The sequence below is a fragment of the Palaemon carinicauda genome, chromosome 44 (genome assembly GCF_036898095.1).
Source record: "Palaemon carinicauda isolate YSFRI2023 chromosome 44, ASM3689809v2, whole genome shotgun sequence".
In the NCBI taxonomy this organism is placed as follows: Eukaryota; Metazoa; Arthropoda; class Malacostraca; order Decapoda; family Palaemonidae; genus Palaemon; species Palaemon carinicauda.
In genome coordinates this window covers 33,314,101-33,326,532 of record NC_090768.1, presented here as the reverse complement: position 1 = coordinate 33,326,532, position 12,432 = coordinate 33,314,101, and the positions used below count along the sequence as shown (strand labels likewise).

Genomic DNA, 12,432 nt, shown 5'->3' with positions numbered 1-12,432 from the left:
ACTTGGATTGCTAAAAGAATATTGAAAAATGGACTAATAGATTTACGAACAGATTAAATTATGTCACCTTTCAATGTTTCATTCCTTTGTGTCCGTGAAGCAGTTGTTCTTTTGGGGATGACGTTACAGAAGATCCTCAGCTTACAAACTTATGTTTTAAGATGCTGTTTGTAAGTCGAATTGTTTGCAAGTCGAATTTTGTTGAATATTTGCCTAGGGTTGGCCTAACCTAAAATAACAAATAGGCGAGTTTCAAATGAAATAACTATCAGGTTATTACAAATGTCATTTTGCTTACTGTAATAAATTATATAATATTGTTTTATTACAGTATTTCTTTATCTTATTTTTGTTATTTTCAGTAGGAATTGTTTGTATCTCATAATGTTTGTAAGTCGAATGTTCGTAAGATGGGTACCCTCTGTATATGTATTATTCATTTTCGTTATTCTTTTTCTTCTCCATGTTGTTACTGGCGTATTTTCATAGTTCTTTCTTGTTGGTCTACGTAGGATGAACATGTGGGCGTAATTCATGGCGATGACAATGAAACTTGACCCTTGTTGACATATTATAGTTAATTAGTTGCCAATGGTAATCAGGGGTCAATTATTCTTATGTATCATTCTTGAACTATTACTTGTATTAGCAACATCATTTTCGACAATTAGAATATATTCATCTATTATAAACGTTAATAAACTTTTGTGTTTTATATATCAGTTAAGAAAAATTAATTTTTCTTTTAACAACTTTAATTTATATTACATTAAATCTAGTTGGAATTATCTTTCAAGTTAATATTTTTCATTAATGAATTTTCACATCATTTTGGGTCTTTTGAATGAGATACGGCTTAAATCCTTTAAACTTATACCCTGAGCTATCTTAATAAACTGTAGTATAACGTGATGTTGGAGGTACCGCAAATTCCCAAAGTATCGTATAAAAGTAAATTTTTCAAATTTCAATTCAGTAAAGAAAATTTTGATAGAAATAATAGCTGAGATAAAACTCGACTTTGTGAAACAGAACTGATGTGTTGAAACAAGGTTCTGAAGACGAGTTCTTGAGACAAGTTTTGGACTAAGGGACATATTTCTGATAGCTTTAAGAGGGAAAATTCATACTCTCAGCAAGGATTTTTATTTTTTGGGGGGTGGGGGGTAGAATTTTACTCAAGATGTTGCAGTGATATTGCCGTCTAAAACCTTTTTAGGGGCTAAGATGATATCATTAATTAGAAAACGTAGAAAGTTGAAAGTGTCTTCCGTAAATATGAAGATGAGATTTAACATTAAATGTTTTTTGTTGAAATAAAATCTTATGCCTGTATAACTTAAAAATTAAATCAATTTTGTCATAAGTAGCACAGATGATAAATATTGGTGCATTACTTACCAAGGAAAATAATAATTCTTCATTTTATGTCGATATTTTCATATACTACATCTTTTAGATCGATTCGTTTGTATTGCTTCATCTTTACAAATATACATAACTGTATCCGAAAGGGAATGCTGGCAAAATACGTGTTCCAAACTCCAAAGAGTGGATTGAAACGGAGAAAAACTACCTCAAAGATTTTTCAAACTTCAGCACCTTTATCGGAGATACGCAAAAGATTAAAAAAAAAAAAAAAAGAAAGACAGAAAAAAACAGAGCTTTCCATAAACAGAGGAAGCTGAGCTTAGAACAGGATTTGAGAAGAGTATAGAAGAGGATCATACATAAGTATGGAGGATTTGACGTCGATCCGAGATTCTGTTTGTGTTGGTCGTGGCATTATCTCTCTGGATCCTTCCAGCCCCGCGTAAACATTATGCCTTTGTTGTCTCCAGGTTTGCTACGAAGATTTCTATTTCAAGATACGTATCCAGGGAGTGAGTATTGTATAATACATTCCCTCTAAGGTTGATATGCTCAAAGAAAACATCACTAGTCATTACCACATTCAATTTTAAATCTTCTCTTCTTAACTCCTACTACCCATAAACTCTTTTTCCGTAACCTGTTATCACCCATTCTTTCCACATGAACGAACCACCTCAGTGGCCTGATCCATCCTCTTACCTATTTCAACTCTTTTACCACTCCATTTACTTATCTACAGTATATAACAACTTTTTTCTCCTCGATATTTATTATTATTATTATTATTATTATTATTATTATTATATATGCGTAAATGTGTATCGATAGATGAATAGATGTAAATAGATATATACACATATATATATATATATATATTTATGTGTGTGTGTATGTATGTATGTGTGTATATGTGTGTGTTTGTGTGTTCAAATATATATATATATATATATATATATATATATATATATATATATATACATATATATATATATGTATATATATATATATACATATATATATATATATATATATATATATATATATATATATATATATATATATACATATATATATACGTATATATATACATATATATATATATATATATATATATATATATATATATATATATATGTATATATATATATATATATATATATATATATATATATATATATATATATATATATATGTATAACCTAGTGAAGAAGGAAAAGTACCCAGGGCCTATTAGATGTACTACACGGTCTTTCGTATTTCCCCCGAAAGAGTGACATGTGTTCAGCGAATATTCTTGGGATGAGATTGGGGTGAGGGGGTGGGAGGGGGTTAATGGCTACGGTTTTCGTCCCTCTCTATAAATTCTTGCTCGATTCTGCAGAATTTATGAAAACTGAAATGGCCCAGTACGGAATGATATTTCAGTTGGCCAGAGGAATCATATTATTGCCGGTCGTTACAAGGGAAATTGTCTTTTAAGGAGACTTTAGAACGTCCCGTGATATTCTAGCGCTCACATTTCGCGTTCAAGTTTCTCATTATCAGAGGATGCGCTTAAAATAGGTACATGAAATTGCTATATATATATTAAAGATGAATTAGAAATTATGTGGAGTTGTCCAGTTTCCTGAGAATGCGCTTAGAATAAGTTGGTAAATTGATATATATATATATATATATATATATATATATATATATATATATATATATATATATATATGTGTGTGTGTGTGTGTGTGTGTATATATATATATATAATATATACATATATATTATATATATAATATATGTATATATATATATATATATATATATATATATATATATATATATATATATATATATATATATATATATGTATGTATATATATATAGATATATATATATATATATATATATATATATATACATAAAGAAGAATTATATATTATGAGTTGCCCAGTTTCTCGAGAATTTGCTTAAAATAGATTGGTAGAATTGCTACACGTAAACTGTATAAAAGATGATTTTGAAGTTATGGGGAACTTTCCAGTTTTTTCTAACGGCGGAACGTCGTAAATTTCACTTCGATAAAAATTATGAAAAGCATTTTATGGAAAGTGAATGATATTCAAATGAGTTCGTTATACATCACATCCGTTATGTATTTACGCGAGCCCCCCCCCCCCCCACCCCCCCCCCCCCCCCCCCCTGTGGTATACCATCTTGATCCCTCTAAACAATATATTCAAAACTAAAATCATGTCCGCTGGCGTTAATGACCAATAATCACATTATTTAGCTGATTGCCTAATAAACCTTAGAGATTTGTACCGCAGAAATCGATGTGTGTTTGTGTGTATGTGTGTGTGTGTTGTTTGGTGTGTCGGTAGTTGGGTTTAATCGGGGAATTTGGGGGTTGGGGGGTATTATTATGATGATGGGGAAAAGGGGAGTGGAAGGGAGAGGCCAAAGGTCTAATTTTTTTAATTCAGAAATATGGCGCTTGGAAAATCCTCATTATTTGGGAGAGCTCTCCCAATTTATGAAGATCGGTTGAACCATAATGTGGAGAGCGAGGAGATTGTCCTTGTTTTTAATGTGTTTGCATGTGTCCATTTATTTAGCTAATTCCTCTTGACAGATTACTTCGATGGATTTCTAATTGTTTTAGTTCGTGTTCTAAATAAGGGTCTTCAGCAACTATCAATTTTCATGCGTTTCATGGGTTTGACGATCGTGTTTTTCCATTGTTTATCTTGTAAGAGCTCGCGCATGCGTGTTAGAATATTCAAGAGTTGGTTGTTTTCCTTTGAGAGTGTGTTAAGGCCTGGAATGCCTGGGCTAATTGGTTAATTTCACTAATTTATTGTCATTAATGTTTCCTTTTTTATCTCATGGTTAGTTTTTGTACTTTATAAAAAAAAAACTGAATTGTTCTCTGATACTGGAAATGTTTTATCGGGAAAATCTATATTTCATCATCGTCTATTTCATGAACAATGTCACCCACATTACTATTATTGAATGTTGCATTACGTTACTGAAATTGACTTTAGTGGAGTCACTGACAACATTAAATGTCTCGGCTTCAGTTCAATCCCCTCTAACGCATATGGAAAATCACAACCTTAAGGTCCATGTGAGCAAAGGATTTTTTTTTTTCATCTGGAGCCCACTTAAAAAAATCCCCTGGTCCTAACTTGGGTGAAGAGAGTTGATGTTTTCAGTCTCTAGAGCTTTGTGCCGCTCACGAGTTACTTTTTAACTGGATAGCATTTAAAGTCATATATAGTGAAAATATGTTATTAAATTAGCAACTAGACAATGGCGGTAGCATTCAAGTTGGTTTTACATGTATGGTATATAACAGAACAGTAGGGGCGAAATGAGAAGATATTTACATCTAAATTTGACTTTAATGAATAATCGATTTCATCATATTTGTTAATAGTTATGTTAACATTATTGTTATTATCATTACTAGTAATAGTAGTATTAGTATTATTATCAACATTATAATCAGTATTATTTTTTTCCCAGATGCTGCTCCCCAGTGGTTAGACACCAGCGGTCCACAGGTTGTATCTCCGGGGGCTACTGTTACACTTGTATGTGTAGTTCAGGGATCTCCGCCCCCGGCTCTCTCGTGGACTTTGAGGGGGCTTCCAGCCTTGACGTCTGATCCGAGAATAAGCGTCTCTCAAAGCGTGAGTGATGAGAATATTATTGTGTTTCTGACATCAGTATTTACTTACCGTCCAAATACTTGGCTGTGTATGTTCATATTTAAACCTTGCATCCGTATCTGTGTGGGATCCAATATTATCATTTTTTTTTTTTTTTTTTTTTTTTTTTTTTAATATGTAGGAGACCCTCTTTTATGCAACTTTGATTGAAGATAAAATGGCTTCTTTTGTGGCGTTGATTTTACAAGACACATTTTCTATTGATCTAATTTTCTTCTCAGCCGCACTGCAATTTGCCAATATCTTTGCTGTTCTCATTCTTAAAAAGGATGTGTGATCATCAATAAATTATTGAATTCTCTACTTCAAAAGAGTACATTTGGACATAGGTTTATGTACGAAGTCCAGAGGCGTTCCAAGGTTCGGTGGTCTATCTTTCTTGGTCGTTTTCAGGGATAGGTTCAAGTTGCAAAATTGAAATGAAATTATTTTTAAAACATGGAATACGTATCTTCCCCAGGTGGATGGCGAGAAGGTAACCGGCCGTTTAAACATCAGTAGCGTCAGAGTGGAAGATGGAGGCCAATGGAGTTGTCTGGCTGAGAATCGAGCTGGGAAAGTAGATCACACAGGACGCCTAAATGTGCGAGGCCCACCGTCAATCCGGCCCATGCGTCCAGTCAGTGTCGTAGCCGGGAGAACCGCCCGGTTCAACTGCATCGTTGCTGGATTCCCGATTGAGTCTATATACTGGGAGAAAAATGGTACGTAATGTCACCATCAAGTCACTCAAGTAGTTTTTATCTAACATTCTTCTTCTTCCCCACCGTTATCCCTATATTAAGGGGTCGATTGCCTGATGCGCCTTCTTTAATTCCTTATATCAAAGATATCCTCTTCACCAAACGTCTTCTCTCCATATCATCCTTCACCTTATCTCCCATCTAATTCTCTGCTTCCCATTCGATCTTGTCCACCTAACAAGTTCCTCCCAAGCCCCCATTCCCTCCCCACCATCCATCCTCAACATGTCCCCACACCATCTCAGTCGTGATACTCTTCTCACCTCTGTAATCTTTACTACGCCTGCCATATTCTTATTTCATAGTTTTCCAATCTTTCAAGCAGTGATATTCCCATAATTTACCTCAGCATTCTTATCTTTGTTCTCTCAAGCTTTGCTTCCTCTTTTCGTCCTAGATCCCATGTGTCCTATCCATACATTAACATTAACATTTATCTGACATTTTTTTGTTCATATATTATTATTATTATTATTATTATTATTATTATTATTATTACGAGCCAAGCTACATCCCTAGTTGGAAAAGCAAGATGCTATAAGCCCAAGGGCTCCAACAGGGAAAAATAGCCCAGTGAGGAAAGGAAATAGGGAAATAAATAAATGATGAGAATTAATTAACAATATATCATTCTAAAAACAGTAACAGCATCAAAACAGATATGTCCTATATAAACTATTAGCAACGTCAAAAACAGATATGTCATATATAAAAATTTTATTTATAAATGTTATATTACTAATATAAAACTATATTTTGTTGTTTCAGGTGTTGTCTTACCAGTTTCCGAACGCCAAGAAGTCCATCAGAATGGCACTTTGGAAGTTCATGAAGTTTCCAGAGAAGCAGACAGTGGCCAGTATACTTGTGTGGCCGTCGCTGGTGAAAATACCGCCAGAGCGAATTTGCAAGTCAATGTGATGGGTAAGAAAACCTAATGAATCTCTTGCTTTTCGTATCTAATGGTATTCTGCATTTATTCTGTATTTTGATTATTTTCTTTATTGAAGGAGATATATAGATATTTTGTTGTGTTATGTAATATCAATCTAATTGGTTTCATTACTATATAAAAAGGTATAACCTGTTTTATACATTCTAATTATTTTTAAATCAGTGAGATATATAGTTGTTTTGATTTACTATGTAATATTGATATTATTAATTTCAGTACTACATAATAAGGTGTAAATTCCTCCCGGAGAAAAACATGAACTCTTACATATGAAAAGAAATACTCGAGCAAAACCATCTCTGCATTTATTATACATTTTAATCATTATTTTTTATTCAATGACATGTGGATATTTTATGTAATATATATCAATCTAATTAGTTTCTATCCAGAGGAAATCATGATCTTTGACACACAGAAAGAAATACTCGAGCGATACTATTTCTGTTAAAATGTATTTCTCTTAAAATCAAACTTATTCAAAACCTCAAATAAATATATAGATATTTTTATGTAATAAATGATATCAACCTAATTAGTTTCAGTATTACATAAAAGGCATAAATTCCTCCCAGAGGAACACATGAACTCTGACACATGAAAAGAAATACTCGAGTAAAATAAGCTCTACATTTATTATACAATATAATTACTGTTTTTACTCAAAGATATGTAATTTCAATGTAATTAGTCTCAGTAAAACAAAAAAAGTATAAATTCCACATAGAGGAAAACATGACCACTGACACATAAAAAAAGAAATACTCGAGTAAAATCGTTTCTGTTAAAATGTATTTCTGCTAAAAATCAAACTGATTTGAAACCTCCTTTTCCTCCCGGTGCAGTTCCCCCTCTCATCGACGAAAGGATCTTCTCGTTGGGTTCTGGATTTCCTGCCAAGTCAAAGGCGAGGATTATGTGCGTGGTGGAGAGAGGGGACCTTCCCCTCACCTTCACCTGGACGCACGACGGACGGCCCCTCACTCCCGGCCCTACCATCTCTGTCAGGTATGTCATTTGGGGACATGCGAAAAAGGATTTAGATGCCGATTTCATGCTGGCACTGGTAAAGGCATATTTTGTGTATTTGTAATACATAGTTTTAGTTTATAATCATTTAATTTATTTTTTTTCCATTGCAATTAGTTTTCCATTTCTCTTGCTAACTTTGATCATATATTGATATTTTGTTATTATTCTATGTATTTAAATTGGCAATGCTTTTAGTAGTTGGATGATATTTGATAGTCTTCATCATTTTATTTGGTTCATAATGTTTATTGGTATCATAAAGATTATCAATTACCTTCGGTATATATAAATGAACTAGATTACTTTTCGCACTTTTTATCTAAACCAGGGAAAATAACGAAAGACTTGACTAAATTTAATTGAAAAGATAAAATGTGGATATATACTGTGATTCATCGGAAAGTTGTATTATTAAATTTATTTTCTAAAATATATCGCAGTACAGTATGTTGTTATTATCATACACTTCATTATATTATTCTCAATTCACAACGGATGCCATAATCAGACTCCTGTATGAAATATCAGAAGGAACTTATATTTTCAAGAATTAGAAATAGAGGTATTTTTTTACTTAGAAATTATGAAAGTAATAAATCCTTCTGAGCAAGAAATTATGAAAGTAATAAATCCTTTTGAGCAAGTAACGAAATTTTGAAATTCTATCTGCCACAGGTCTTTGGATGAGTTCACAAGTGTCCTTCTGTTCGATTCCCTTCGGAAAGACGACGGTGGAAGATACACTTGCACTGCAACCAACGCCGTTGCTTCCAGTTCCAGAACTGTCAAACTGGTCGTAAAAGGTATGTCAGTGTAGTCTTGTTCTTGCGTGTGTATGTATTTGTGTGACACTTACACGCCCGCGTGCGCAACCAGATTCCATTCACGCTTTCCTTTCCTCTCTCATGGCTATTACCTTTGTCAGGATGGCAGAAAACCTCAAATCAATCAATCATATATATATATATATATATATATATATATATATATATATATATATATATATATATATATATACACACACATACATATACTGTATATATACATAAATATATATATATATATATATATATATATATATATATATATATATACATACATATACTGTATATATACATATGTATATATATATATATATATACATACATACATACATATACTGTATATATACATAAATATATATACATATATATATATATATATATATATGAATGACCATAATTATATGTTTATACGTGTGTTTATACTAAGTGAATCCCGACCGGTTTCATCTCGACGACATCATTAGTCCTCTTGATGATATTGTAAAGACGAAACTAGTCAGGATTCACTCATAATTTTTTTTTATTTTTTTTTTCTTGTGGTTTATTTGCTTCTGAGCATCACGTGTTCCTATGAGTTTTATACACACACACACACACACACACACACACACACACACACATATATATATATATATATATATATATATATGTGTGTGTGTGTGTGTGTGTGTGTTTGTACATTACATAAAATTTTATATGTAACCCGCTAAACATTTCATCTGCCCCGTCATAGGTATATCAACATTTGATTCTTTCATCAAACTATCACACTGCATAGTAACACGGTTAGGTGTCTAATATATCCTAACTGTGGTATATAAAGTGCCATCAACCTCTCTCTCCACCTCGAGATCGTTATAACTTTGTGTTCAAGCATTTTCCAAGACAGAGGGCATGACTTTCAAATCCGACGCACCAAATGAAATGTTCATTGCTTCATTTACATTGAATTAAGTAGGGGTTCCTCTTTATGAGGTTGAAGCAGAGTGCATATTCGTTTCTTCCTAATTACTTTATCAATTTAGGGGTTCGTTCATTATTATTATTATGATAATTATTATTTTATTGTTGTTGTTATTATTATTATTATTATTATTATTATTATTATTATTATTATTATTATTATTTTATATTATTGTTATTACTATTATTATTATTATTATTATTATTATTATTATTATTATTATTATTATTATTATTATTATTAATATTATTATTATATTAATATTATTATTATTATTATTATATAACTTGAAGAAGACAGGCCACAACAAATTCTATGGAACAATAATAACATATCAACTATACGTCCTTCATAATCCCTCTTGATTAAAGTTCTCTTTTCCTTCGTGGACAAGTGAAGATTTGCGTGAAATGCACCATAAAATACATCATAAAATCACATTATGAAATCCGAAGTTCTAAAATCATCCAAAACGTTCTCCTGATCCTCTTGATCCTAAATACTCTGAAACTGATCAGCATATTTCACGGATTAATGGTTTAAAGGCCGCTCATGAATGGCAGAGGCAAGGGGCAGCGACATCGCTCTAGCAAGCAGGACATATAGAGACTGACCATATGCACCCTAAGGTTTAAAGATCGCTCATGAATGGCAGAGGCAAGGGGCAGCGACATCGCCCTAATAAGCAGGACAATGCCCTAGAGACTGACCATATATACATATGATCAGCGCCTAAGCTCCTTATCCGTTCAAGCTAGGACCAAAGAGGGCCAGGTAATGGCTGCTGATAACTCAGCAGATAGACCTGTAGGCTCCCCCAAAACTCCATCCTTAGCTCTCAAAAAGGGTGAGGTTGCAGAGACCAAAGAAACTAACGAGTTTGAGTGAGCGGTACTCGAACCCCAGTCAGGCGTTCACCAGTCAGGGAGGTTACCGCTGCTAATACAATCGATTGGAGATTTTTCTCCATTTTTCTGTTTCTGTTTTTTAGATTAGCGATTTGCTGAGCCTCGGGAATCATCCATGGTAACTCTCTTTATCGTTTTATTTTTTATGTTCAGTTTTAAAGGGAGAGAGAGAGAGAGAGAGAGAGAGAGAGAGAGAGAGAGAGAGAGAGAGAGAGAGAGAGAGAGAGAGGGGGGGGGGGAATTGGACGTGAGTCCATCAGAGGATCTATTTCTGTCATAATGATAACTGCTGTTCATCCCTATTGATTGGTAAACATTGTATTACCTGAACAGCGCGATCACATTGCTATTTGCCAGTTCCATTGGTTTAATGTAAATTGACTTCACAGCCGGATGTGAGGTATTAACCTGGTGTTTATTGCTCAATTGCGTCCAGGTTGTGCAGAGCTCGCACTGCATGCGTTATCGCCTGCGAAAATAAAAGTAATCCATATTTGGAAATGTAAACAACAGCTTCGGGGTAGTTTGACTTTGCATTGTAAGGCTTATACATATCGATCCATCTGTGTTTATCCGTATACAAATGTAAGAGTATTTAGTATTTATATCATTTCAACATAAAGGTGGAGTATTTTTTTTTTATTTGAATTGCTAATGTTGTAGATGGAAACCGTAATTTCTCACCATCACATCTTTCTGAAGGACTTTTAAAATTGTGTCGTTTTAAGAGGACTCAAAGCACCAAAGCTCCCTGTTATGCTCATGTACGAGAACTGTCTTGATCTCCCTTATATAATAAAGAGAAGTGTCTGGCTATATATATATATATATATATATATATATATATATATATATATATACACACACAAACACACACACATATATATATATATATATATATATATATATATATATATATATATATATATATATATATTCGGTCCCGCTCAGCTCTCCGCATCCCTCGGGTATGAGGAAGAGAGAGTAGTCATACCTTAGTGAGAGAGTGGTGTGCGCGTGTGCATATCTTTCTAAACATTTAGCCATCTATTATGGCGGGTCGCGTACACTAGTATAGTCTATATTTAAGGGATTAGTCATACCCTGGTGAGAGGGGATTGCGTGTGCATGCTTATCAAAATATTTCCCAGTCATTTTTGACGGGTCGCTTACACAAATATAGTTATGTTTGATTAAGCCTGTCAGTTTAGCGTTGCATGTCACTATAGTTTATGTTTTACAGTCATGAATCTTACCAATTGTGGGGAATAAAAGCAATTTATAATCGCTGGCAAATAATGGGAGTCACGTGAAGCTCTTGAAACACAGGCACGCTCTATTGATTAGAATCATTGAACTATGGTTGATAGATAGTGAGTATCTTCAGCTCGATAGGAACGCTGTGGCCTGCAGGACTTTTTTATTGGTTAAAACGTTTAATAGGCAATACCACAATTTGTTTTTGCAAAATAACGACATGCCAGATGAGGGGTAGCTACTGTACGCTTTTGTATGACTAATATGTTAACGTGGTCGTGTCTGCCAACCCCCAGTCACCCTCTATGGGGAATAGTTCTCCCACCCCCACCCACCCGCCCACCTCTATGGGGAATAGTTGATCTTTTTTTTACTAAACCATGATATTAATAGGTGTAGCAACATCAAATAAGAGTGAATATTTATACTTGGAAAAAGATAAAATACCCTGAATCATATCAAAGGAATGATAGGCTAATTTTTCATGGATTAAATACAATCAGATTCCTCCTGTAAAAAACTGAGTAATTTTACCAATTTCCAATGCAGCAATTACGAGTAGTATCCTTTAATCAGTTTTATTCAAAATTGTAATTCTTTTTTTCCATTAAAATCTCTATTTTTAATCTTTGGCGTTACTATTTAAG

At 33.2% G+C, this 12,432-nt stretch overlaps 1 protein-coding gene across 8 annotated transcripts in view; it reads left to right on the top strand.

The window, feature by feature from the left end:
• Positions 1 to 12,432, top strand: part of LOC137634499 (cell adhesion molecule Dscam1-like) — a 400,372-nt gene that overhangs the window by 352,096 nt on the left and 35,844 nt on the right. For all 8 annotated transcript variants that reach the window (XM_068366931.1, XM_068366930.1, XM_068366928.1 and 5 more), the window contains exons 11-15: positions 4,897 to 5,063; positions 5,563 to 5,806; positions 6,614 to 6,769; positions 7,646 to 7,808; positions 8,508 to 8,635. In XM_068366931.1, coding sequence (XP_068223032.1) covers positions 4,897 to 5,063; positions 5,563 to 5,806; positions 6,614 to 6,769; positions 7,646 to 7,808; positions 8,508 to 8,635 — 858 coding nt within the window. The remainder of the gene's footprint in view (positions 1 to 4,896; positions 5,064 to 5,562; positions 5,807 to 6,613; positions 6,770 to 7,645; positions 7,809 to 8,507; positions 8,636 to 12,432) is intronic.